The sequence below is a fragment of the Coregonus clupeaformis genome, chromosome 16, assembly GCF_020615455.1.
Source record: "Coregonus clupeaformis isolate EN_2021a chromosome 16, ASM2061545v1, whole genome shotgun sequence".
Taxonomy (NCBI): domain Eukaryota; kingdom Metazoa; phylum Chordata; class Actinopteri; order Salmoniformes; family Salmonidae; genus Coregonus; species Coregonus clupeaformis.
Genome location: NC_059207.1, coordinates 53,614,611 through 53,629,106, shown reverse-complemented (window position 1 = coordinate 53,629,106; position 14,496 = coordinate 53,614,611). Strand labels below are relative to the sequence as shown.

The following is a 14,496-nucleotide window of genomic DNA, read 5'->3' as shown; positions in this document are numbered from 1 at the left end:
CCATAAGACTTTTTGCATTCTTCAGTACCCCCCCCCATTCCCCCTTTGTATTCAGCGCATGTGACAAATTAAAATGTGATTTGATATTGATATGAATAGAGATCCAGATGTCCATATTGAAGCCAACCCACCACTGTACCATGAGATGAGCTGAGGGTCTAACATACACCTAACTGAGGGTGTCTCTTTCTGTTGGAGAGGAGATAGATGAGCATTATGTAGTGTGATGTAACAGAGAGAGAAACAATCTGATCCCCACAATGTGATCTCTAACTGATCCTCTCACAAAGCTCACGATTAGGGCAACATTAAACCACACACACCTTTAGGTCATAGTGTATACTGTGTGTGTGGAATAGTAGATTTATATCATTTACATTCTTCTAGCATAAAGTTCCAGATCCAAATAGAATTTTGTCATACTGGGATTTTCTCCTTATATTTTCCTCTGCTGTTTAACGGTACATCCCTGGGACATCTACATTATGGTGCAGAATACCTTTTAAAACATAAACCATTCCTGCAATCTGCCCTCCTATAATGCTTTCATTTATTAAACTCTGTGCTGGCCCCATGCCGCGTCTCATTTGAATGAAACAAACCAAAAAGCAACAATATTAGGCCTACTTTAGTTTTTGTTGTGGGCTACAGCTCAGGACAAGGCAACCGATTATTCAGCTCCTTCAATTCCATCTCTCTATGAATAATGGCCATGCTGTTCATTTTGAGTGTTTCTGTGTGTGTGTGTGTGTGTGTTTGTGTGTGTGTGTGTGGATAACAACCCTGCATGAGTGGTCAGGCTAAGCCTCCATCCTGCTCCAGATTACAGTGGGTACGCTAGAGTATTGCAGCATTAAATACACAGGGCTTAGTGCCACTATTATCCTACTCCCTGTTCTGTCTCTGCTCTGTGTAATGCTCTGCTCTGAGGTCCTCTCCCTCTCTCTCTCGCTCTATAAATTATGTAACAATAATGCATGAACAAATCTCAACAACATGATCCAGGCATGTTGTTCTGTTGTGTCAAAGACTAGCAGCACCAGTCGGTAGTTGTTGTGCTTGTTTGCTGCTTGTAGGAGAATTTGAAGAAGACGACGACAACTGAATGAACTGATGGTCGGTTGTTGACGTTTACCAGGCAGTAGGAAGCGTAGCAAGAGCGACCGACTGTAGTGACAGATTGTAGTGTTGTTGTCGTAGCGATAGGATAGGGTCAAGATGAAGTATAAGAAGTTCATCACGATCATGCAGGCGGCCATCGGAGTGGCCCCACTCAACAAACGGGAGCTGATGCCTCCGCCACGCAAACTCTGGAAACCAGCAGAGTAAGTGGAGTGTGTGTGTGTTTTTTTCTGAGTGAGAGAGAGATAATGAGTGAGAGATGTATGTGAGTACAGATATGTGTGTGTGTTTGCACGCATGTGTGTGTCTGTGTGTTAGGGCTGCACGATATGGGCAAAAAAATCAATTTTTGTTAATTTTTTTACCAAATGTTGCGATTTCACTTGCGATATACAGTAGATCAAAACACTTGGGTGAAATGTTGGAATTATAGAAATAAAATGATAATATTAAGAAGCAAACAATCTGTTGACTGCATTTGACCTTGGTATTTTGGGTATTTTATTAGGATCCCCATTAGCTGTTGCAAAAGCAGCAGCTACTCTTCCTGGGGTCCACACAAAACATGAAACATGACATAATACAGAACATTAATAGACAAGAACATGTCAAGGACAGAACTACATACATTTTTTTTAAAGGCACGCGTAGCCTACATATCAATACATAGACACAAACCATCTAGGTCAAATAGGGAAGAGGCGTTGTGCCGTAAGGTGCTGCTTTATCTGTTTTTTTGAAGCCAGGTTTTCTGTTTATTTGAGCAATCTGAAATGGAACGGAGTTACATGAATTAATGGCTCTATATAATACTGTATGCGTTCTTGAATTTGTTTTGGATTTGGGGACTGTGAAAAGACCTAACAGAACAGCATGCAACCTTAGAGTGAATCTAACAGGGAGGAGGAGGAACTGTGCTTCTTGACTGACAGGGGGCGTGGCTTTGTGTGTGGGAATCAGCCAAAAGAGGAGAGAGAGAGAGAGAGAGAGAGAGAGAGAGAGAGAGAGAGAGAGAGAGAGAGAGAGAGAGATGGAAAATGTATATTGCATGCTTCTGCATATGGATATTGCACATGTCAATATTACGATTTCGATGTGAATTCCATTAATTGTGCAGCCCTAGTGTGTGTCTGTGTGTGTGTCTGTCTGTGTGTGTGGTGTGATACATCTAGTATTTATCTGTTTATGTTGAGGGAAAGAAAGGGAGAGATGTTTGAGACATGAAACTTTAATCTAAGACAGTTTGTAATTTTATTGACGTCAAAAGTTTCTTAGATACAGTTTTAAATTGAATGTATTTATATTTTATGAGAACTCTATTTAATTATTTATTATTTAGATTCAGGAATTAAATGAATTAGATTTAATAATATAAGAAGATGTATCGGCATTGCACATATTTATCATACATATTTACATATTTTTAAAATATTTTAATTCTGAAACAAGTTCTGCTTTATAATGAATGATTTAGATGCGAGGGATGCAAAGCATACATTCAGAACTATCTAACTGAAAATCAAAGAATTAGAACTTAAAACCTAAAAACATGTTTTGAATGAATTCAGGCATTTTTATTTATTCAACACTATTCTCTATTTTACTTTACAGTGCATTCGGAAAGTATTCAGACCCCTTGACCTTTCCCACATTTTGTTACGTTACAGTCCTATTCTAAACTAAATTAAATAGTTTTTTCCCCTCATCAATCTACACACAATACCCCATAATGACAAAGCGAAAACAGGTTTTTAGACATTTTAGCAAATGTATTCAAAATTTAAAACGGAAATATCACATTTGTGTAAGTATTCAGACCCTTTACTCAGTACTTTGTTGAAGCACCTTTGGCAGCGATTACAGCCTCGAGTCTTCTTGGGTATGGCACTACAATCTTGGCACACCTGTATTTGGGGAGTTTCTCCCATTCTTCTCTGCAGATCCTCTCAAGCTCTGTCAGGTTGGATGAGGAGCGTCGCTGCACAGCTATTTTCAAGTCTCGATCAGGTTCAAGTCCGGGCTCTGGCTGGGCCACTCAAGGACAATTCCGAGACTTCTCCTTAAACCACTGTTGCGTTGTCTTGGCTGTGTGCTTAGGGTCATTGTCCTGTTGGAAGGTGAACCTTTGCCCCAGTCTGAGGTCCTGGGCGCTCTGTAGCAGGTTTTCATTAAGGATCTCTCTGTACTTTGTTCTGTTAATCTTTCACTTGATCCTGACTAGTCTCCCAGTCCCTGCCACTGAAAAACATCCCCACAGCATGATGCTGCCACCACCATGCTTCACCGTAGGGATGTTATTGGCCAGGTGATGAGCAGTGCCTGGTTTCCTCCAGACGTGATGCTTGGCATTCAGGCCAAAGAGTTCAATCTTGGTTTCATCAGACCAGAGAATCTTGTTTCTCATGGTCAGAGTCCTTTAGGTGCCTTTTGGCAAACTCCAAGTGGGCTGTCATGTGCCTCTTACTGAGGAGTAGCTTCTGTCTGGCTACTCTAAGATAAATCCCTGATTGGTGGAGTGCTGCAGTGATTGTTGTCCTTCTGGAAGGTTCTCCCATCTCCACAGAGGAACTCTGAAGCTCTGTCAGAGTGACCATCAGGTTCTTGGTCACCTCCCTGACCAAGGCCCTTCTCCCCCGATTGCTCAGTTTGGCCAGAGGCCAGCTCTAGGAAGACTCTTGGTGGTTCCAAACTTCTTCCATTTAAGAATGGAGGCCACTGTGTTCTTGGGGACCTTCAATGCTGAACACATTTTTTGGTACCCTTCCCCAGATCTGTGCCTCGACACAATCCTGTCTCGGAGCTCTACAGAGAATACCTTCGACCTCATGGCTTGGTTTTTGCTTTGATGCACTGTCAACTGTGGGACCTTATATAGACAGGTGTGTGCCTTTCCAAATCATGTCCAATCAATTGAATTGGCCACAGGTGGACTCCAATCAAGTTGTAGAAACATCTCAAGGATGATCAATGGAAACAGGATTCTCCTGAGCTCAATTTTGAGTCTCATAGCAAAGGGTCTGAATACTTATGTAAATAAGGTATTTCTGTTTTATAAATTTGCAAAAATGTATAAAAACCTGTTTTCGCTTTGTCATTACGGGGTATTGTGTGTAGATTGTTGAGGGAAAAAATATATTTAATCAATTTTAGAATAATGCTGTAACGTAACAACAAAGTGAAGGGGTCTGAATACTTTCCGAATTCCATCATCTTCCACATGACAAGCACATGAATGTAGACATTACAACATTACAACATATCAATGTCACTATAGGGCTGTATATCCACATCATATATTATTTAGCTGTCATGTCATTATCAATGGAAGAACATCAGACCTAAGTCATTTGATCTGAGTTGTTTTAACATGAAATGTTCTTTGCCTGAGTCCACACCTGGACTGTGAGCAGTGCACTCTTTACATCAGAATTAGAATCACGTTTATGGTCCAAAAGAGGAAAATCTTGGCACAGCTCACACATTAAATACATAAAACATATAGGAAACACAGCAAGAAACAAACAAGTCAGTAAATAGTACCCCCCACTTGCCCATAGGAGGAAGCTACACGGAATTCTAATTTCATGGTGTAACTACTCAGTAAATATAGTAGTCATTTGAAAAACAATTTCCTCTCCAATTAATCCCATCGAGTAATCTTATTCTCAGTACCAAAGTAGTTATAGAAAAACTAACTACATGGAATAAGGACATCATAATATGAAGTGTTACCAAAAACAAATCAAAGTTTATTGGTCGTGTACACAGATTTGCAGATGTTATCACAGGTGCAGCGAAATGCTTGTGTTTATAGCTCCAACAGTGCAGTAATACCAAGCAATCAAAAATCTAAAAAACACAATGCACACAATCCAGATTTTTTACAAATAAATTAAGAAATATCAGAACAAGCAATGTTAGAGACTGGAATATAAATATATATATACAGTGGGGGAAAAAAGTATTTAGTCAGCCACCAATTGTGCAAGGTCTCCCACTTAAAAAGATGAGAGAGGCCTGTAATTTTCATCATAGGTACACGTTAACTATGACAGACAAAATGAGAAAAAAAATCCAGAAAATCACATTGTAGGATTTTTTATGAATTTATTTGCAAATTATGGTGGAAAATAAGTATTTGGTCAATAACAAAAGTTTCTCAATACTTTGTTATATACCCTTTGTTGGCAATGACACAGGTCAAACGTTTTCTGTAAGTCTTCACAAGGTTTTCACACACTGTTGCTGGTATTTTGGCCCATTCCTCCATGCAGATCTCCTCTAGAGCAGTGATGTTTTGGGGCTGTCGCTGGGCAACACGGACTTTCAACTCCCTCCAAAGATTTTCTATGGGGTTGAGATCTGGAGACTGGCTAGGCCACTCCAGGACCTTGAAATGCTTCTTACGAAGCCACTCCTTCATTGCCCGGGCGGTGTGTTTGGGATCATTGTCATGCTGAAAGACCCAGCCACGTTTCATCTTCAATGCCCTTGCTGATGGAAGGAGGTTTTCACTCAAAATCTCACGATACATGGCCCCATTCATTCTTTCCTTTACACGGATCTGTCGTCCTGGTCCCTTTGCAGAAAAACAGCCCCAAAGCATGATGTTTCCACCCCCATGCTTCACAGTAGGTATGGTGTTCTTTGGATGCAACTCAGCATTCTTTGTCCTCCAAACACGATGAGTTGAGTTTTTACCAAAAAGTTCTATTTTGGTTTCATCTGACCATATGACATTCTCCCAATCCTCTTCTGGATCATCCAAATGCACTCTAGCAAACTTCAGACGGGCCTGGACATGTACTGGCTTAAGCAGGGGGACACGTCTTGCACTGCAGGATTTGAGTCCCTGGCGGCGTAGTGTGTTACTGATGGTAGGCTTTGTTACTTTGGTCCCAGCTCTCTGCAGGTCATTCACTAGGTCCCCCTGTGTGGTTCTGGGATTTTTGCTCACCGTTCTTGTGATCATTTTGACCCCACAGGGTGAGATCTTGCGTGGAGCCCCAGATCGAGGGAGATTATCAGTGGTCTTGAATGTCTTACATTTCCTAATAATTGCTCCCACAGTTGATTTCTTCAAACCAAGCTGCCTACCTATTGCAGATTCAGTCTTCCCAGCCTGGTGCAGGTCTACAATTTTGTTTCTGGTGTCCTTTGACAGCTCTTTGGTCTTGGCCATAGTGGAGTTTGGAGTGTGACTGTTTGAGGTTGTGGACAGGTGTCTTTTATACTGATAACAAGTTCAAACAGGTGCCATTAATACAGGTAACGAGTGGAGGACAGAGGAGCCTCTTAAAGAAGAAGTTAGAGGTCTGTAAGAGCCAGAAATATTGCTTGTTTGTAGGTGACCAAATACTTATTTTCCACCATAATTTGCAAATAAATTCATAAAAAATCCTACAATGTGATTTTCTGGATTTTTTTCTCTCAATTTGTCTGTCATAGTTGACGTGTACCTATGATGAAAATTACAGGCCTCTCTCATCTTTTTAAGTGGGAGAACTTGAACAATTGGTGGCTGACTAAATACTTTTTTCCCCCACTGTATATATATAATGGTGTGTAAAGACAGTATGGACAGTATATGAATAGAAAAGGTGTGTACAGCAGTAGTTATATGGGATGAGCCATCAGGGTAGAGTACCGGGTGGTAGCCAGCTAGAACAGTGACTAAGGTTCAGGGCAGGGTACTGGGTGGAGGCCGGCTAGTGGTGACTGTTTAACAGTCTGATGGCCTGGAGATAGAAGCTGTTTCTCAGTCTTTCAGTCCCAGATTTATGCACCTATACTGTCTCCGCCTTCTAGATGGAAGTGGGGTGAACAGGCTGTGGCTCAGGTGGCTGAAGTCCTTGATGAGCATTTTGGACTTCCTGTGACACCGGGTGCTGTAGATGTCCTGGAAGGCAGGCAGTGTGTCCCTAGTGATGCGTTGGCCTGACCGCACCACGCTCTGAAGAGCCCTGCAGTGCAATTGCCGTACCAGGCGGTGATACAGCCAGACAGGATGCTTGCTCTCAATGGTGCATCTGTAGAAGTTTGTGAGGGTCTTACGGGCCAAGCCATATTTCTTCAGCCTCCTAAAGGAGCTGGAGATAGAAACAGCTTCTATCTCCAGCTCCTTCATTTCCTTCATCCCGCTGTCTGTGTGAAGGGACCATTTCAGATTGTCAGTGATGTGCATGCCGAGGAACGTAAAGCTTTTGACCCCTCTCCACTGCGGCCCCGTCGATGTGGATGTGGGCGTGCTCTCTCTGCTGTCTCCTGTAGTTGAGGGAGAGGTAATTTTCCAGGCACCACTCTGCCAGGGCTCTCACCTCCTCCCTGTAGGCTGTCTCATCGTTGTTGGTAATCAGGCCTACCACTATTGTGTTGTCATTAAACTTGATGATTGAGTTGGAGATGTGCGTGGCCACACAGTCATGGGTGAACAGGGAGTACAGGAGGAGGCTGAGCACGCACCCCTGCGGGGCCCCCATGTTGAGGATCAGCGTGGCGGAGGTGTTGTTGTCTACCTTCACCACTTGGGGTCGGCCCGTCAGGAAGTCCAGGACCCAGTTGCACAAGGAGGGGTTCAGACCCAGGGCCCTGAGCTTAGTGATGAGCTTGGAGGGCACTATGGTGTTGAAGGCTGAGCTGTAGTCGATGAACAGCATTCTTACATAGGTATGTCTCTTGTTTAGGTGCGTTAGGGCCCTAGACATGTGTGGCACGTAAAATAATATGCTAAATGTACCCTGTGGTTTGTGCTTACATGGAGAGATATAGGGTGTTAGTGAGCAGGTGGGGGTAACCCTGTAAAGAGATATGCAGAGAGGGTCATACCCTGCTTATAGAAGGTCATAGCCCTGTAACCTAGTCCCACCTCCCACACTGGTACTCCCCTGAACACAGACACACACACCATCCTAACACTGTGTCCCCAGATAGGGAAATACATTAACGATTTGCAGCAATGTTGAATAATGAATCGAATGGAATAGGCTGAATTTATAACCACATGTGGATTGTATCTACAAAACATGTATGCATGTGTGTTGTATGTTTTTGTTTAGGTTAGGTTGTGTGTTTGGGACCGAACTTTTGCTTAGACCATGGTTTAAACCATTGGTCTAAAATGGCAAGCTGCTAGCTTTTCTCATAGGCCAACCTGGCCAAATTAACCACGGTACTGAAGACGGCGAGCTAAGCATATCATTATATATCCGATAACAAATTCCTTCTCAGCCAACTATCCCCCGTGCGGTCAAATTTTCCCTTTGAAATGTGGACTTACATTAATTGTGGTACTGTGTGGAAAAGGAAAGTGCATTCATCACCTTAAAAATGAAGGAGATAGGCCTACGACTTTCTTCAGCCTTCTTCAAAATTACTGCTATTTGACAACATCACAAGAGTCATCGCCTTTGACTTTTATGATGTCTGAATACAAAGTTACATGTTTTATTTCAGTCGAAGTACATGGGTGTGTGTTAAATGGATGAACAAAAACCATGTAATTTGGTTATATATGCGAAAACCCTTCAGAATGTTGTATGAGGTCAGTAGCCTAGTCAAGGAAGCATCATGCGAAAATATATTGGCACATTCCACTTAGACCGTGGGTAACAAATTAAAGCAAGCAGTCGACTAACCGGTGCCCCCGCACATTGACTCTGTACCGGTACCCCCTGTATATAGCCTCCCTACTGTTATTTTATTTTACTGCTGCTCTTGAATTATTAGCTTTTTTTTTTTTTTTTTACCTATCAATTTTTTACTTAAAAAATTAAAAACTGCATTGTTGGTTAAGGGCTTGTAAGTAAGCATTTCACTGTAAGGTCTACACCTGTTGTATTCGGCGCATGTGGCAAATAACATTTTATTTTATTTTATTTTATTTAACAATCTGCTCTGGTGGCCAAATTGACCTGTTGAACAAATGCGTTTGGATGGTGTCTCTACCGTTTAAAGGGGAACTGCACCCGTTGATTTGGCCTCGTTTTTTGGCTTGCTCCTCAAGAAATGCTGGCGGCCATGACAGAAGCCAAACGTCAGTTGGCTTGGGGGTGTGGTTTGATGTGGGTGTTTTTTGGGTGTGTCCTTGCCACCACCAAGACACACCATCTGTCAGAACCTTTCCCCGAGCTGTTTCACCCCACTCAATCACAAAAAACAAACCTGCAGATTGAGTTCAATAACTACAGGCAGATAGATGTATGATGAGATGCTGGAGGAAGCTTTGATTAGGTCAGTAGCCTACAGAGTAACATGAGAATAATGCAATTGCTTAATTTATGTAGAAATGCTAAACTGTTTTGATAACTTTAAAATGTAGTAACAGGTCCATGTAGAATAACCAACCCTTTACATAATACCATAGAAGCAGGGTTCAGCTAATATAACAATGTGCACCAATCATCTTTCATTGTAACTCCCAGCTGATACAGATACTGTGCCTATTGGCATTTTGTCTGGTGGTAATGTAGCTACCTTGGCAAACATGTAAAATAGTCATACCTTCCTGTGTGGTGTCCCATATACAACAGGAGTTCCCTGATCCTGGTGCAGAATACACAGGGTTTCTCCCATTGACTGATACCATTCAATTCAATAATAAAGAAAGAATACAAGTTAAAGTTGTGTCTAGTAAAATATTTATGCCGAGTGCCAGGTCTCTCTCCATTCAGAGACATCAGTATCAAGCCAGTTTGTCAGTCTGGACTTCATCACATCATCTCGCAAATCTCCATGTACTGGCTCCATACATGTTTCTGTGAACACATACACACATAGTCACTGTTCTATTACCAATGGCATTTAGGCTAGGTAATATCTGACACACACACAGGTGCTATGATGAAGTTTGAACAGGTCAGATAAAACCTACCCAATTATGGTCTCACCCATCAAATGACTGAGGCTGCCATCTGGCAAAAGCTCCAGTCCATCTGCAGAAATAGGCAGAGTTGAGGCAGAGTTGATCAGTGACACATGGAATGAAAAGGGTGTTGCTATTACTGGACATTTGTGCTGTACTGTATTATTAGTAATCATCTCATTGTGGATGTGTTGCGTGCCAGGACTCTCTGCATCTCATGCATCTGTGAACACATACACACAGTCACTGTTCTATTACCAATGGCAGTTAGGGATAGGTGATATCTGACACACAAACATGTACTATGTTGAAGTTTGAACAGGTCAAACTAAACCTACTTAATTCTGTTCTCCCCATCGACGACCATTGGTGAGCAGGCAAGAAGTGAGGCTGGAGGTGAGGTCTTTGCCAGAGCCCCATTGATGAGCATAGCAGAGTTGATCAGCTCCTTGCCCCTCATCAAAGATACTGGTCGGACACACACACACACACACTCTTACATTACCTTACATTATCAATGGTGGTTAGGATTAGCCTGATTGAACCAACCTGATTGCTGCTTTCACCTTTCTATTTCACTTCAGATATCATATAATGACTCAAATGTAAATGTAAATATAATGTGATGTGAAATAGAATGGTGAACACAGCGATCAGGCTGGTTCCACCAGACTAGGTTATGCCCTGGACATTATATGCATCTAAGAAGTAGAAAATAAGCAACAAATTATGTTTCACAATTGGGTTATGAAATGTATCAAAGTAATGAAATGGGTTACCTTCTGCATTTGTACAAATTATGAGCCTTTGAAAGGTGAAGGTTGCTGGCCAGACACTTGCCAACATGACTGTTCCATTCATAGGAATGCTCACAGCGAGGGCATGTCTACATGATGCTGATGAGGGCCCCCTTGCTGGTTTTGCCTTTGCTGCATGTTCTGCTGCAAACTGGACATCTCTCGAACAACAGCAGCAGGCAATCTTATGAGGTGGTGTTGACTGGGAGGGCCTGTGACAGGGTGACATAATAGACAGCAGAGCGGTAAATTGCATTTAGTTCTAAAGAAAGGACAAAACTTTTTGCTAATGCACTTCACAACCAAAATAACTCTACTAGATGTATATTGGCCAGTATTGGAAAAAGTACCTTATTGTCATACTTGAGTAAAAGTAAAGATACCTTAATAGAAAATTACTCAAGTAAAAGTGAAAGTCACCCAGTAAAATACTACTTGGGTAAAAGTCTAAAAGTATTTTGTTTTAAATATACTTAAGTATCAAAAGTAAATGTAGTTGCTAAAATATACTTAAGTAAATCATTTCAAATTCCCTATATTAAACAAACCAGGGGCACATTCCACCACTCAGACATAATTTACATTGGAATTGGACCATTTTCCTGTCCTGCTGTCAAGGTGACGTGTATGCGGGAAACGAAGTCAAGCGCAGGACACCGAACTACTGGCAGAACGTACTTTACTTAACACAGTAAAGAAAGTACAAAAACAAAACTCCAAACAGGGAGGAACAAATAACGCATACAACCAGCACTGCCGACCTAACGGAAAACAATCACACACAATAACCAATGAGAGACAGGGGTTTATAAAGGGAATACAATATAACATAATGGGAAACAGGTGCAAACAATCAGGACAAACTAGACAAACACCGAAACATAGATCGGTGGCAGCTAGTACTCCGGGGACGACGAACGGCGAAGCCTGCCCGAGCAAGGAGGAGGGGCAGCCTCGGCTGATTACGTGACAGTACCCCCCCCCTTGACGCGCGGCTCCAGCCGTGCGCCGACCCCGGCCTCGGGGACAGCCAGGAGGACGCGGAGCAGGGCGAGTCGGATGACTCCGGTGGAAGTCCCTCAACATGGAGGGATCTAGGATGTCCTTCCTAGGGACCCAGCACCGTTCCTCTGGACCGTACCCCTCCCACTCCACGAGGTACTGCAGGCCCCCCATCCGACGCCTCTAATCCAAGATGGAACGGACTTAGTACGCCGGAGCCCCATCGATGTCCAACGGGGGCGGAGGAGCCTCTCGTATCTCATTCTCCTGGAGTGGACCAGCCACCACCGGCCTGAGGAGAGACACATGGAACGAGGGGTTAATGAGGTAATTGTAACCTATAGCATACCTCGTTCAATCTCCTCAGGACTTTAAATGGCCCCACAAACCGCCAACCCAGCTTCCGGCAGGGCAGGCGAAGGGGCAGGTTTCGGGTCTAGAGCCAGACCCGATCTCCCGGTGCATACACCGGAGCCTCACTGCGGTGGCGATCGGTGCTCGCCTTTTGCAGCCTGATATCCCGCTGCAGATGGACATGCGCAGCGTTCCAGGTTTCTTCAGAGCGCCGAAACCACTCGTCCACCGCAGGGGCTTCGATCTGGCTCTGATGCCAAGGTGCCAGGACCGGCTGATAACCTAGCACACACTGGAAAGGCGTAAGGTTAGTGGAGGAGTGGCGGAGTGAGTTTTGGGCTATCTCTGCCCAGGGAATATATCCTGACCACTCCTCCTGCCGGTCCTGGCAATAGGACCTCAGAAACCTACCCACATCCTGGTTCACTCTCTCCACCTGCCCGTTACTCTCGGGGTGAAAACCTGAGGTAAGGCTAATCGAGACCCCCAGACATTCCATAAACACTCTCCAGACTCTAGAGGTGAACTGGGGACCCCGATCAGACACTATATCCTCAGGCACCCCGTAGTGCCGGAAAACGTGTGTGAACAGGGCGTCAGCAGTTTGTAGGGCAGTAGGGAGACCTGGCATAGGAATGAGACGGCAGGCCTTCAAAAACCGATCCACAACGACCAAGATCGTTGTGTTCCCCTGGGAGGGGGGAAGGTCCGTGACAAAATCCACCGATAGGTGAGACCACGGCCGTTGTGGAACGGGTAGGGGTTGTAACTTCCCTCTGGGCAGGTGTCTAGGCGCCTTACACTGGGCGCACACCGAGCAGGAGGAAACATAAACCCTCACGTCCTTAGCTAAAGTGGGCCACCAGTACTTCCCACTAAGGCAGTGCACTGTCCGACCAATACCAGGATGACCAGAGGAGGGTGACATGTGAGCCCAATATATCAATCGATCGCGAACCTCGAGCGGCACGTACCTCCGACCCTCTGGACACTGTGGGGGAGTAGGATCGGTACCGCTCGATGTCCGCATCAACCTCCCACACCACCGGTGCCACCAGACAAGACTCCGGGAGTATGGGAGTGGGCTCAATGGACCTCTCCTCTGTGTCATATAGTCGGGACAGGGCGTCTGCCTTAGCGTTCTGTGACCCTGGTCTATAGGTGAGCTTAAATACAAATCGGGAGAGAAACATAGACCACCTTGCCTGGCGAGGGTTCAGCCTCCTCGCTGCCCAGATGTACTCCAGGTTACGATGGTCAGTCAGAATGAGAAAAGGGTGTTTAGCCCCTCAAGCCAATGCCTCCACACCTTCAGGGCCTGAACCACAGTCAACAGCTCCCTGTCCCCCACGTCATAATTGCGCTCCGCCGGACTGAGCTTCTCAGAATAGAAAGCACAGGGGCGGAGTTTTGGTGGCATACCCGAGCGCTGAGACAGCACAGCGCCGATCCCAGCCTCGGACGCATCCACCTCAACTTGGAACGCCAAAGAGGGATCCGGATGTGCCAGCACAGGAGCCGAGGTAAACAGGTCCTTCAGATGTCTAAATGCCCTGTCCGCCTCAGCCGACCACTGCAGATGTACCGAACCCCCCTTTAGCAGGGAGGTAATGGGAGCTGCTACCTGTCCAAAGCCCCGGATAAACCTCCGGTAGTAATTGGCAAAACCCAAGAACCGCTGCACTTCCTTCACCGTGGTGGGAGTCTGCCAATTACGCACGGCAGAAACGCGGTCAATCTCCATCTCCACCCCTGACGCGGACAACCGATGTCCCAGGAAGGAGATGGACTCGATGTCCAGAGGGGGCGGAGGGACCTCCAGCACCTCAGACTCCTAGAGAGGACCAGCCACCACCGGCCTGAGGAGAGACACATGGAACAGGGGGTTAATACAGTCATCTGGAGGGAGTAATAACCTGTAAGTAACCTCGTTTATTCTTCTCAGGACTTTGAACGGCCCCACAAATCGCGGTCTCAGCTTCTGGCAGGATTCCGGGTCGTGAGTCAGACCCGATCACCCGGTACAAAGACTAGGGCCTCACTGCGGTGGCGGTCAGCGTTGGCCTTCTGCCGATGCATGGCGCGTTGGAGGTGGACATGAGTAGCGTTCCACGTCTCCTCTGCGCGCCGAAACCAGTCAGCCACCGCAGGAGCCTCGGTCTGGCTCTGATGCCACAGTGCAAGAACCGGCTGATAACCTAAAACACATTGAAATGGTGTTAGGTTAGTGGAGGAGTGGTGGAGGGAGTTCTGGCCATATTCAGCCCATGGCAAGAACACCGACCATTCCCCCGGCCAGTCCTGGCAATAGGACCGCAGGAACCTACGCACATCCTGATTCACCCGTTCCACCTGCCCATT

At 44.9% G+C, this 14,496-nt stretch overlaps 1 protein-coding gene across 3 annotated transcripts in view; it reads left to right on the top strand.

Annotated features, from left to right (window-relative positions):
* The first annotated feature begins 1,016 nt into the window (after positions 1-1,016).
* The window catches only part of LOC121585174 (tight junction protein ZO-2), a 155,710-nt gene continuing 142,230 nt past the window's right edge, over positions 1,017-14,496 (top strand). For all 3 annotated transcript variants that reach the window (XM_041901567.2, XM_041901566.2, XM_041901565.2), the window contains exon 1: positions 1,017-1,325. In XM_041901567.2, the coding sequence (XP_041757501.2) occupies positions 1,219-1,325 (107 nt within the window). In that variant the 5' untranslated portion in view covers positions 1,017-1,218. The remainder of the gene's footprint in view (positions 1,326-14,496) is intronic.